The sequence below is a fragment of the Mustela putorius genome, unplaced genomic scaffold, assembly GCF_011764305.1.
Source record: "Mustela putorius furo isolate JIRA1106 unplaced genomic scaffold, ASM1176430v1.1 tig00003863_pilon_pilon_pilon, whole genome shotgun sequence".
NCBI classification, from domain to species: domain Eukaryota; kingdom Metazoa; phylum Chordata; class Mammalia; order Carnivora; family Mustelidae; genus Mustela; species Mustela putorius.
The window spans coordinates 9,424,550-9,438,138 of record NW_025422015.1 but is presented as its reverse complement, the minus strand read 5'-3'; the positions used below and the strand labels follow the sequence as shown (position 1 = coordinate 9,438,138).

At 38.5% G+C, this 13,589-nt stretch overlaps 1 protein-coding gene across 2 annotated transcripts in view; it reads left to right on the top strand.

The window, feature by feature from the left end:
* The first annotated feature begins 449 nt into the window (after positions 1 to 449).
* GRM1 (glutamate metabotropic receptor 1) overlaps positions 450 to 13,589 on the top strand; it is a 409,697-nt gene continuing 396,557 nt past the window's right edge. For both annotated transcript variants that reach the window (XM_004752768.3, XM_004752770.2), the window contains exons 1-2: positions 450 to 588; positions 2,026 to 3,055. In XM_004752768.3, coding sequence (XP_004752825.1) covers positions 2,356 to 3,055 — 700 coding nt within the window. In that variant the 5' untranslated portion in view covers positions 450 to 588; positions 2,026 to 2,355. The remainder of the gene's footprint in view (positions 589 to 2,025; positions 3,056 to 13,589) is intronic.

Genomic DNA, 13,589 nt, shown 5'->3' with positions numbered 1-13,589 from the left:
GCCTTTCTTCCTTTGGCTTACCTTGATTCATGATATGCATATCCCTCCTTTCCCCACTCCCACCCTATTCATCTTTTCCCCTGAAGCCTACTAATAGACTTTCTCTAGATGTCTACACATGCATTAACTCTGTTTCCCTCAGTATAGGCTTTACTTCCAGGGAGAGAAAATGTATTTCTCCTTGAAATATATACAAAGAATATTCACCTAAAGCAGCCTGAGAGATTCCCTACTCCTTTTGCTATTGATCTGACTATTCATATATCTGGCAGTTTCCTTAGGGACCCTCTGGTAGTAGAAAACTTAATACTTCTCACTTCTCCCTAAGCTTTCCCCCCTCCTTTCTCCATCAAACGACTGATTTTTATGCATGAGATAATAGACAAGCCTTGGGTGACCTGTTTTTTTCCCCCCTCCCCCTCCCTCTTTTTTCCTTGCGGTAAAATAGTGCTGAAGAAAGAGGGCACTAGTGTACAGCCCAGATCGCATCCTTGCACCGTCTGGATTAGAGCTGAGTCGTCTGCGAACCGAGCGTGGCCCGAGCGGTGTTCTGGCCCGAGGACCATAGCGCTGTCTACCCGGACTCAGGTACGTCTCAAGTCCAATTCTCCAAGCAGACCCAGGTGAGCAGACACCTCCGGGCGGTGAAACCCACCCACAGTGGCAGACACAGTCTCAATCTATGGGATTTCCTCCTGGTCCTAGGGGCATCTCCGCTTATTTCTTTTAGTCCAGCATCCCTGTGAAGCGTCGGGACCCGTGGATGCCTGGGTTGTCTTCCTCCTTTTGCCTGGCTCACCTCCTGTGCTCTTGCTCCCCGCCCGTTCCCCTAGCTCCTTTCTCCTCCGACTCTCACCTTGAGAAAGGGAGCTGGGGAGGAACGAGAGGGAGCCAACTTCAGCCCCACAGGCGGCTGAGATTTGGCGCCTCTGCCCCCGAAGCGGACGGGTTTGAATATACCTGCCGAAACACTGGCTCCAAGAAGAGAGTGAGAATGGCGGGGGTGGGATGAGGGGGGAGTCCAGGGGAGGTGTGTGTGTGTGTGTGTGTGTGTGTGTGTGTGTGTGTAAAGAACGCTGGGAGGAGGGTTGAAAGAGCGAAGTCGGGGGTTGGGAGGGGATCAAAGAATTGCAACTCGCTGGTCAAGGCGTCCCCTCCAGGCGCTGCGGGGGAATGTCTCTGCAGCAGGTCTGAGCACTGTCCAGGGTTCTGAAGGCGGCGGAGCTTGAGCTACGGCTGCAAGAGCTCTTCAGAATCTCCCCTTCCTTCCCTTTGTAGAAATGTGCAAAGCCAAAGGTCCCGATTTAGGCGAGTGCAGGGGCCCCCTCCACCCCCTCCCTCCATCCTCCATCTCGGGAGACAAGTTACCTTACCTGCACCCTTTCTCCCTGAACACCTACAGTAAGCCTGACTTCTTGGGTGTGTGTGGGGTTGGGGGGGGGGTGTGGGGGTGTGGGAGACATACTAAACTCCGACATGCCGAGACTTTACCAGGCGTTGCCTTAGTAACTAATATGGTTTTCCTCAACCTGACAAATCATATTTACTACTCGGGTTGTATGTTGAGGTCTCTTCAACCCCTCGAAGTTAAAGTAAAAGTACATTCCTTTTTTGCGTTCATCATGAAGTAATCATTCCACCTTCATAATGAGTTTCCAGATTTCTTCTGGGAAAAGTTGATCTTTCCCAATCCGGAAAGTTCTTTTGGGTTAAAAGATTTAGCTCCGCCTCTCCTTTATTCCCTTCCCCGTCAAGTCTGTAAGTGTAATGGTATTTGGCGACCTGGAAAAGGCTTGAAGCTGAAGGAGGAAGAGGGTCGGTGGGGCTTTGGGCCTCCAGGGACCGATGAGGGCACTGCGGACAGGACGCACCACCTTCTGCCTTGGCCATAGCTGCCTGCGTCCAGCCGATATCATGAGGTGCTGGAATGAAATGGACCGGACAACTATTAACATCACTGACCCGGAGTTTTGAAACAGGTCCTGTGATAACGGAGCTTTGATTTTCTTCCTTTTTTGTCCGCAGCTTCTAGCCTAGGGCTTGCCACCGCGACGTCCATTGTACTCTTGAGCAGTTTACTTTGATGCGCCGGTGAAGAAGGGAGCTCGAATTCCGCTAGAAACGCCTCCAGGACAAGGAGGTGGTCCTGGAGGACCAGGAGGAGGAGGAGGAGGGGAAGGAGGCGGGTTGCGCCGGCGGCGGCGGCGAAAGTGTTGGACCAGCGGTGTTGGCAAGAAGGACCGAGCTGGGGGAGGCAGGCGTCGGGCATCTGTCTACGTTGGGAGCCCGCAGAACCGGCTGGCAGGACGAGCGTGGGAAAGCGGCTGGCCGGCTGTGGACCGCGTCCTCAGCACAATGATCCGGCTCCTCTTAGTTTTTTTCCCAGCGATCTTTTTGGAGATGTCCCTTTTCCCCAGGGGACCCAGCAGGAAAGTGTTGCTGGCGGGAGCTTCGTCTCAGCGCTCGGTGGCCAGAATGGACGGAGATGTCATCATCGGAGCCCTCTTTTCAGTCCACCACCAGCCGCCGGCGGAGAAGGTGCCCGAGAGGAAATGTGGAGAGATCAGGGAGCAGTATGGCATCCAGAGAGTGGAGGCCATGTTCCATACACTGGATAAGATTAACGCGGACCCGGTCCTCCTGCCCAATATCACTCTAGGCAGTGAGATCCGGGACTCCTGCTGGCACTCTTCCGTGGCTTTGGAGCAGAGCATTGAGTTCATCAGGGACTCTTTGATTTCCATTCGAGATGAAAAGGATGGGCTCAACCGGTGCCTGCCTGATGGCCAGTCCCTCCCCTTAGGCAGGACTAAAAAGCCTATTGCGGGGGTGATCGGGCCAGGCTCCAGCTCCGTAGCCATTCAAGTGCAAAACCTGCTCCAGCTCTTCGACATCCCCCAGATTGCGTATTCTGCCACGAGCATCGACCTGAGTGACAAAACTTTGTACAAATACTTCCTGAGGGTTGTCCCTTCTGACACTTTGCAAGCAAGGGCAATGCTTGATATAGTCAAACGTTACAATTGGACCTATGTCTCTGCAGTCCACACAGAAGGTAGGCATTGTATCTGGGAAAGAAAGGTACAGAGAAAGCGAGAACATTGCATGATGTGCGATCGTGATCATAGTATTGTCCCTGTTTTTTAACAGCACTGTGGGGAACAGATTTTACCCTTGTCATACACGCCCACCAAGGCATTGCCTTTTATCCTCATTCTGTAATTATAGTGTAGGAAAACTGTGTGTCCCATGGTGTTCTGGGGATAGTAGGAGCCTATCAGATACAAACTCTCCATGAACAGTTTCCAACAGTAGTTTTTGGACTTAGATGTTTGTCCTCACATTCTAAGTTTGTGTTTGAAAGGCTTGTTTGCCCAAGGTGGTATACTACCCTTAAGTGACTGGCTATGATTTTCCAAGCTTAGTAGACTAATCGAATATGAGCAGTTAAGAAAACAAACAAATACCCAAACCCAAAACAAAACAAAAACCTTGTTGTACCCTAAATTGGGCTTGAAAGCTTGATCTTATCTTGAATAGCTGAAGGTTCTTCTTTGTCTTAGTGTGTCGCTCCTTTCATGTCCAAAGTTTACCTGTGAATGTTGGATTAATGCAGTCATCTGTCTCCCTCAGTAAATCAGAAACTTACTTCAAATTCTGGAGTGTCTTAGATACAATGGAGAAGTAAATAATTTAAATCATTTATTTATTTTCTTTCTATTACATTTGTTAAAATTGTCCAGATGCCCTCAGTTCTCCCATGAATGTTCTTGTTTTTGAGAGATAGTACTGGTGACTTCTTCGGTTTGAGTTTTGGTTTCTAATTTTTTTCTTCTTACACAATGACTTTGCTCATTAGAATTTAGTTAGATCAATTACTAATAAAAGGATAGAAGCTATTAAAATGGCCTTTTAAAATGAAATAGACTTACTTGAGGTTAAAACTTTGATTTTTATAGACTCTCACTTACATGAATTCTCAAAGTATTTCTCATAAAGATTTCCTTTATTCTCCTCCTCTTAGCCTGTACAGATTTGGGGATAAAATGAGACTTGGAGTCTTCTATTCTTAACTCACTGACTATGTTTATAAAGAAACTGATTAAACATTAATGCCTAGGACAATTCACGTATATATGCTGGCATATGGAAGAGAATCTTGAGGATATTGCTGCATTCATATTTCTTCATATCAAATTACTAAAAGGAAGACCAGGAAAGAAAGGCATGACTTCATATTCCTTTAAGAGTTTTACAATATTCAGTTACTGGTGTGAATCTTATTTTAGAAATTAAGAAGGATTCTTACTGAATTGGTTATATGGTGATTGTTAATGAATACCAGTGCTTTAATTTATAAAGGGATCAGAGTTTTCAAGACAAAACAAAAGTAATGTAGAGTTATACATTATAATTTTGGAGAATGCTTTTGGGGAAAAAAACTTTCTGCTGCAATATTGTGACTTCTAACAACTGACTCACTTTTCTGAATCTTGATTTTTAATAGAGAATTGCATACCTCTTTTTCAACAAAATCTCATACAACATTTTCAAGACATAATTTTAATTTCAAACGTTAATCTCTCACACATTAATGTCTAATGTTAATTTCCTGTATTTTAATGTTTAACATAGTTTCCTCTAGTGTTTAGAAGGAACAACTTGAAAGCACAAATTAAAGATGTGTTAATTACCAGCATTAGATCTCTCTTAAAGGAAATGGCAAAATAGAGATGACATGTGACTTACTTAAATATTAAATTATTCTCCCTCCGTTGAGCTAGGTCATGGTTTATAGAGATAAGAAGTATAAATTCCTTCTTCAAGCAGTAGTACTTCATCACTTTTATACACTAGTTTTTTTCCATATTTTAATATAATACCATTTAATTTTGGGGAAGAGAAGAATAGAGAAAAGACAATCTTCAATTTGTTTTCCAGTTGTATCACTTTGCTAAAAATAATTGCTAATAGTGGGTTGCTTTCTGACAAATAGAATTATGTTTTTGGAAAATTAATTGGACTATCTTGCCAATTTTGTTCAGGAAGGGCTCGTATTATAATTTCATCCTTATATTAGTTCAGATTACTCTGTTTTCTTTCTATGTTCTGAATGATGTGTGTGGCAGAGATTATGTCTCGATACTATTATAGTAGTTGATCCCAGACTACAATGTGTTCCTAGAACAGCATCAGAGCTAACTTTTGTATCTATTACCAAGAGTTTATGTCATTCACCTTGCCTATTTTGTACAATCTTATATCTTCTAAAGGAGAATTTGTTTCTTTTCTTATTAGACATAATGTCTGTGGGAACTAAATTGATTTTATTTTCCTTTATCTGCAAAGAAAGATAACAATCTCTTTTGCTTAAGTTCCAGCTGAAAATTCATTTTTCCTGAGGTTCTGCCCTCCTGTTTCTCAGGGACTCATGATGTACTGGCCTGCAGGCATTTACTTGCATCATTTAGTAATTTTCCTGCCTTCAGACTGATAGGGTCACCTACTGGTGACAGTTCCTTGTCAAAAAGCAGCTAAGACCACATATCAGTGTTGTCTCTGCCATCTGGGCACTACTCAGGAAGGAGGCCAGTTTGGATATTAGCAATTTGGAACTTAGAAATTCTGGAAACTCCAGTGACCTTCACCTCTCCTTTTGAAATTAGCCTTCTCTAGTTAATTTATCTTATATATTTTTTTAAATTAGAAGTTAGGCTAGTACAGTTACCATCAAAGGTACTAAGTGATGAGGCTAACATGTCTTCATTTTCATGGTTGATTTTGATGGACTTTACAATCATGGTTGGGACATCCTATTATTTGAATTATTTGTTTTTATATCTCTTTATTATTTTATTTTATTTTGAAGTTAAGCTTGGAGATATTTTCTGTTTGTTTGTTTGTTTAAACTAGCTAGAATTCAGTTGTTATATTCTTTTACAAGCTTTTCAATCATCTACCACATCATCTGTGCCACACTTATCCTTTGGGCCATAACAACAGTCAGTTTACCGGACATAAAACAGAATTGGTGTATATGTAGTTACCTGCAGTAGGCGCTCCAGGAAATTTCAAGGATTGGTTCTTGAGGAGAATATTGAGGTAGAATCTGTTGAAGAATGGACGCTGAAGCAATAGAGACTTATTCACAAACAGAAATTGAGTGCATTTTGGAGGAAGCTATTCACCTGGAGTATGTGTCTTTAAATATGCTAAGCATAAAATACAAAAATAGCCTACTTCTGTGAAGACTATCTTGGGCAGGGACACTGTATTTCATCCTTGTGATGAAATGCAGATTCCCCATCAAGAATCAAATGTATCATTTCAAAAAGTTATAGAAAGCAGTACTTTAAAATAATTCTAGTTGACTACATTAAAAACATTGAACAAGTCCAATAAAGAATATTCCTTGAGTTTGTAGCTTCAAAAATTTTTTTTTATTGGATACATTTTCATTTGTTTTAAGCCATTCTCTATCAGTATTTTGTCCTATAGTGTCAGATGAATATTGTTATGACAAAGGGCTTAATTATGGTCCTATAGAGTGCCCTTCACTATTTTTTTTTGTTTGCAGTTACATTTTCATTGTGGTGCACCTTTTTTTAATGCTTGCTTACATTTTATATGAAATTGGTCTTGTTGGGGGATTCTTTTCAAAATCTCATCTTTTGCTTTTTAGAAGCCTTTTTCTTTTTGATATAAAATTTACTTTAAAAGTCTAATGACATCAGAGGAAAACCCTTCAAAGTCAGTGAACTATCACTTTAGCTAATGAAGGTAGATATAAGAATTTTATTTCTACTAAATATCATATTTTCTACCTATACACCAGCAACTTTCTTTAGATCTTTCTTATCTTGATTCCAACCTATTTCACAATAAGTTACCTTAATAAATTGCTCTATCTTATCACAAAATATGAAATGAAAGTATCTTCAAAGGTTATTTAGGTCAACCAGTCAAAGAGGATTAAAACACCACTATCTTTATCAAATACTAGTTTCTATATGCTCTGAGTTTCTTATTTGTGGTTAGGATTTCTCACCAGAGTGGGAGAATTTAGGATTTAAAGTGAGAAGCAAAATTTCACCTATTAGCTTTCTATATAATGACCTGATTCCCTGAAATTTCCACTAATTCTCCATCAACCACTGGGAGTCATCCAAAACAATTTAAATTCCTCTTCCATGTGATATTTGTCATCAATAAATCCTCTCTTCTTTATGTTATACCACACCAGTTCTCTTACTTATTTATTCTAGTTTTTAATTCCTTCATCATCACAGATAACTCAAGCAGACCTTAGAAAAGTTATTATCCAGAAGTCTTTTAAAACATATTTACTGCTGCTGGGCCATATCGCTTTCTCTTGATGCTTGGACAATCATTAATATTGATATTTTTTTTCCCTGAGAGTAGGACATTTTAATTTCTTTTTAAATGTAAAATTATTAGCTTAAATCTGCCTTGTCAATAAGTTCTGGGATTTGATTATTTAATTCATCTCTGCATCACTTTAGGACCAGGTTTGTGTCCTCCAGATTCAATTATATAATTGAAACTAAGTAAGAGAGGGTCGTATTGTCCATCACCAGCAAACTACTTCCTGGCTAACTCTGGTGGTCACTTGGCCTTTATAAATTTTCTTGACAGTATGTTTTTCCACTATATACTCTACCAGTTTATAGATAAATAAATCAGTATAAGTAATTTTTTTCAAAGATTTTGTTTATTATTTGACAGAGATCACAAGTAGACAGAGAGGCAAGCAGAGAGAGAGGAAAGGAAGCAGGCTCCCCACCGAGCAGAGAGCCCGATGCGGAGCTCCATCCGAGGACCCTGGGATTATGACCTGAGCCGAAGGCAGAGGCAGAGGCTTTAGCCCACTGAGCCATCCAGGCACCACCCAATATAAGTAATTTTAAATGAAAAGCCATTATATATTCAACTCTAATTGAAGAATTACTATACCAAAAAGTGCATATTACAGATTTGAAGACTTGGTCGCAGTTACTAAGTACTTTACACTATGAAGGTGGTACAGTTGGAACACATGTAAAATAAACAAAAGATAAGTATAGATATTTAGAAACATGAATTTATATATGTTTAGGGAACATTGAAAGAATATATTGGTAAGTTTAATTAGCTAGAAAAAATCCAGAGAAAATAATATTGATTAATATGTGGGTTTTTTTTTAAATATGACATTTGTAAAAGTTAGAAGCAGTAGTAAGAATAAGGGGTAAAGTAGGTGGGTTAGCTTCATTGGAGTGGAGAGTATGGTCCAAGAACTGAGAATAAAAATAGCAACTCAAATGTGGATTCTTATATTCTGTGACTCTGTGACTGTTTATGATATGAAGGACAAAAAGTGGAGAATCTTGAAGCATATGCCAAAGAGTTTTGGTTTCAAGAAAGATATGCCCAAGTAGAGTTTGATGTGATTCAAAGATATTAAGTGAATTTTACTGAAATATATAGGGGAGATCTACTAAAGGAAATGGGTAAACTAACCATGAAAATGTTAGTTATTGTAGAATTCTTTTTTTTTTGTAAATATTTAATTTATTTATTTGACAGGAAAGAGACAGTGAGAGAGGGAATACAAGCATGGGGCGTGGGGAGGGAGAAGCAGACTCCCCACAGAGAAAGGAGATTGATGCAGGCTCTATCCCAGGACCCTGGGACCATGACCCAAGCCGAAGGCAGATGCCAAAGGACCAAGTCACCCAGGTACCCCTGAATATTGTGGAATTCTGTGTATTAGGCTGTTGAAAATTTGGGAACAATAAAAGGTAATCCTTTGTCAGGGACAAAGAAGAGTCTGAACTATCTTTAGTTTTGCAATTCTGGAGGACCAGGAGAATTTTAATGTAATTTACAGGCATGACATGACCATGTTGCAAAACCATGATTCTTTAGGTTTAACAGCATGGGCTAAGATTTAGTATATTTAATTCAATGTGCACTTTGGCTAAGGTCACATACATTACTAGCAAACTTGGGTGTGTGTGCAAAAGAAAAGCCAGGGATGGTTATAAGGTTTGTATTTGTTATTTAAAAAAAAAAAAAGTTCACATCCAAATAAAACCTTTTACATCCAGAGCCTTGATTCTCCAGCTGACTTACCTGGGTACTTGAGGTTGGTTTCTTTAAACTCCAACTTTTTACATTTTAAAAATTGAATTATAGTTGAAATAAAATATTATGTTAGTTTCAGGTATGCAACATAGTTATTTGATGTTTTCATACATTATGAAGTGATCATCTCCATATGTCTAGTATCCTATACTATACATTTTAAACATTTTACAAGGTGATCTTTGCAAACTATACTATACAGTTTTCTGATATTTTTTAAAGTGTGCTAGGTTTAATAGACACTTTCCTTAAATATACAAAGTAGTCATTATGATTACCAATTGTTACATGTGCTAAGATACAGTGGTAATCTTGAAGCCTGTTGAAAAACATAAAGCCACTTATTCCTACTGAAAATGGCCCCAGATTGCCATACTTTTGAGTTTCTATATATGCTATTTTTTTCCTATATTAACTAGACTCATTAGGCCATTTTGTGAGTTTTTTAATCAGTAGTTAGTAAACAGCTACTATGTGCAAAGGATTAAGGTGAAATACAAAGATAAAAGAAAGACATCTTCATTATTTTGAGAAAAATTGAACTCTTCTTGATTCTTCTGCCATGCCATCAATCACCCTATGACTTCATTAGCTTTGAAACAAATTTTTCAAGTACCTGAGCTGCAGAGGGTAGAAGGTGATGGCAACCCCTATTTTATGTTTCTATCATGTGGCTTGGCAGTTGCCATTCCTCTTCAGGCAGTAAAATTTTTCTCTGTAGTGCTCTACGGTGTTAATATATAGTGACCGTTTTATGGATTTTTAAATAACTTTCCAGGCAGTGGCTAGAGTGTTATCATCATGAAAAAATTTGTCAGAAGCTGTATTTTCAACATGCTCCATAGTAAGACCAGAGAGGGCTGAAAAACCACAATGCAGGATAGGATACTTGAGTAAGCACATACAACCCCTGAAAAAACAACTCATAGGTCATGCATTCTGATATTAGGTTGGAAACAACATCTCAGTAGAAGATTTTCAGAGAAGCTTTGGTTGAAAACCAGAATCAGGCTGAGATATAAAATGAAAATGATATGGTTGTCTTATCCATCAAAGAGCTATCATTGAAGTTTTAATATAGAAATATTTATGTAATTTATGTGTTCAAATTTTATTTATTTTTTATTCATTCATTCATTCATTCATTATTTATTTATTTATTTATTTATTCTATTTATTTTTCATGTCTAGCTGCTCTCTATGAATGTCCTTATAACATTTAAGATCTGAATTTACACAATGGAATACTATGCAAACATCAAAGGAAATGAAATCTTGCTATTTGCAACAATGTGAATGGAACTAAAGGGTATCATGCTGAATGAAATAAGTCAATCGGGGAAAGACAGTTATCACATGATCTCCCTGATATGAGGCAGAATGGGGGTTTGGGGTAGGGAAGGAAAAAATGAAACAAGATGGGATCGGGAGGGAGACAAATCATAAGAGACTCTTAATCTCACAAAACAAACTGAGGGGTGCTGGGGGAAGGGAGGTATGGAGAAGGTGGTTGGGTTATGGACATTGGGGACTGTATATGATATGGTGAGTGCTGTGAAGTGTGTAAGCCTGACGATTCACAGACCTGTACCCCTGGGCAAATAATACATTATATGTTAATAAAAATACTTAAAAAAATCTGAATTTACAGGAAAAATTATAATTTTAACATCCTTCAATCTCATGGGAAGTTTTGCTTTCTTAGACTTGTGGTATTGTGGTATCAAGTATAGTGTTAATGTTTTTATGAAGAGAATTTATTGGTTTAGGTAGAAATTCTCATTTATCAATTTTAGAATTATCTATTTTGGTCACTTCATGGATAAGAAATTGAAAATTCAAGGTGATTATCTAAATGATTCTGATAAAACCCTGAATTGGCAACTGGAATACGAAATGATTTTGGGGAGAAATTCTTTGGTTACTAAGTAAACTTATTTTTGCATTCTAATGAAGACATGACAGTTTATGCATTGGCAAACACATTGAGTCTATTATATGTCAGACACTGGTGTTGGTACTAAGAATACATAAATTGAAGCGATTATAACTATTATTATTGCCATTCCTATTATTATTATTATCAAGGGTTCCATAGTTTGTCAGAAGAGACATACATGTGTAGGTAGTTATAGACTCAGGGGCTTAAAAAGTTAATCATTTGGAAAAAAAAATAAATGCACAGAAGACTATCGGAAACATTTCATTTTATGTTTTATGTCATTTATGTTCATTTCATTTTATTTGTAAAATACGAATGATAATCACTGCTGTATTACTTACCTCATAATACTGTTTCAGAGAACAAGTAGATGGTCTATACAACTAACTTGCAGTGCTTTTGTTAATATGCCATGAAAGAAACAGATTCTTAAGACATTAGCTCTTCTTACCTGATGAATATTGAGCAAATATGTAAAATCAGTTAATCAGATATACATTTTTGATTCAAAACCTGCTAAGATAAGACAAAAATTAAATTCACGGTTAAAAGTGTACCATGTGCTATAGATTTTAAGCATCTTTCTTTCTTGAGAAAACAAAGGTCCTGGAAAATAACATGACTTACCCAAGACCGTAATATTTGTGAGAAACAAAGCCAGAACTAATTCAACTTTGTGTTACTTAAAAAAATTTTTTAAATTAACATATAATGTATTATTTGCTCCAGGGGTAGAGGGCTGTGAATCATCAGGCATACACATTTCATAGCACTCACCATAGCACATACCCTCCCCAATGTCCATAACCCAGTTATCTTATAACTACGCCCCCACTCTCCAGCAACCCTCACTTTGTTTCCTGAGATTAAAAGTCTTTTATGGTTTGTCTCCCTCCTGGTCCTATCTTGTTTCATTTTTTCCCTTCCTACCCTCCACGATCCCCCCGCCCTGCCTTTGAAATTCCTCATATTAGGGTGATCATATGATAATGGTCTTTCTCTGATGGACTTATTTTGCTCAGCATAATCCCTCTATTTCCATCCACATTGTTGCAAATGGCAAGATTTTGTTTCTTTTGATGGCTGCATAGTATTCCATTGCATATGTATCCTACATCTTCTTTATCCATTCATCTGTTGATGGACATTTAGGTTCTTTCCATAGTTTGGCTATTGTGGACCTCGCTGCTATAAACATTTGGGTGCACATACCCCTTTGGATCACTACATTTGTATCTTCAGGGTAAATATGCAGTAGTGTGATTGCTGGATTGTAGGGTAGCTCTGTTTTCAACTTTTTGAGGAACCTCCATGCTGTTTTCCAGAGTGGCTGCACCAATTTGCATTCCCACCAACAGTGTAGGAGGGTCCCCTTTCTCCGCATCCTCTCCAACTTCTGTAGTTCCCTGACTTCTTAATTTTAGCCATTCTGACTGGTGTGATTTTGATTTGCATATTCCTGATGCCAATTGATGTTGAGTACTTTTTCATGTGTCTATTGGCCATTTGGATGTCTTCTTTGCCGAAATGTCTGTTCATGTCTTCTGCCGGCTTCTTGATTGGATTATTTGTACTTTGGGTGTTGAGTTTGATAAGTTCCTTGTAGATTTTGGATACTAGTAGCCTTTTATCTGATATGTCATTTGTGAATATCTTCTCCCATTCTGTCAGTTGTCTTTTGGTTTTGTTGAATGTTTCCTTTGCTGTGCAGAAGCTTTTGCTCTTGATGAAGTCCCAATAGTTCATTTTTGCCCTTGCTTCCCTTTCCTTTGGAGATGTTTCTAAGAAGAAGTTGCTGCAGCTGAGGTTGAAAAGGTTGCTGTATGTGTTCTCCTCAAGGATTTTGATGGATTCCTGTCTCACATTTAGGTCTTTCATCCATTTGAGTCTATTTTTGTGTGTGGTATAAGGAAGTGGTCCAGTTTCATTCTTCTGCATGTGGCTGTCCAATTTTCCCAACACCATTTTTTGAAGAGACTATCTTTATTCCATTGCACATTCTTTCCTGCTTTTTTGAAGATTACTTGACCATAGAGTTGAGGGTCTATTTCTGGGCTCTCAATTCTGTTCCATTGATCTCTGTGTCTGTTTTTGTGGCAGTTCCATACTGTCTTGATGATTAAAGCTTTGTATAGAGCTTGAAGTCTGGAATTGTGATGCCACCAACTTTGATTTTCTTTTTCAACATTCCTTTTGCTATTTGGGGTCTTTTCTGTTTCCATACAAATTTTAGGATTATTTGTTCAATTTCTTTGAAAAAAATAGATGGTATTTTGATAGAGATTGTGTCAAATGTGTAGATTGCTTTAGGTAGCATGCACATTTTCACAATATTTGTTCTTCTAATCCATGAGCATGGAACATTTTCCCCTTTCCTTTTGTCTTCCTCAATTTCTTTCATGAGTACTTTAGTTTTCTGAGTACAGATTCTTTGCCTCTTTGGTTAGGTTTATTCCTAGGTATCTTATGCTTTTGGGTGCAATTGTAAATGGGATTGACT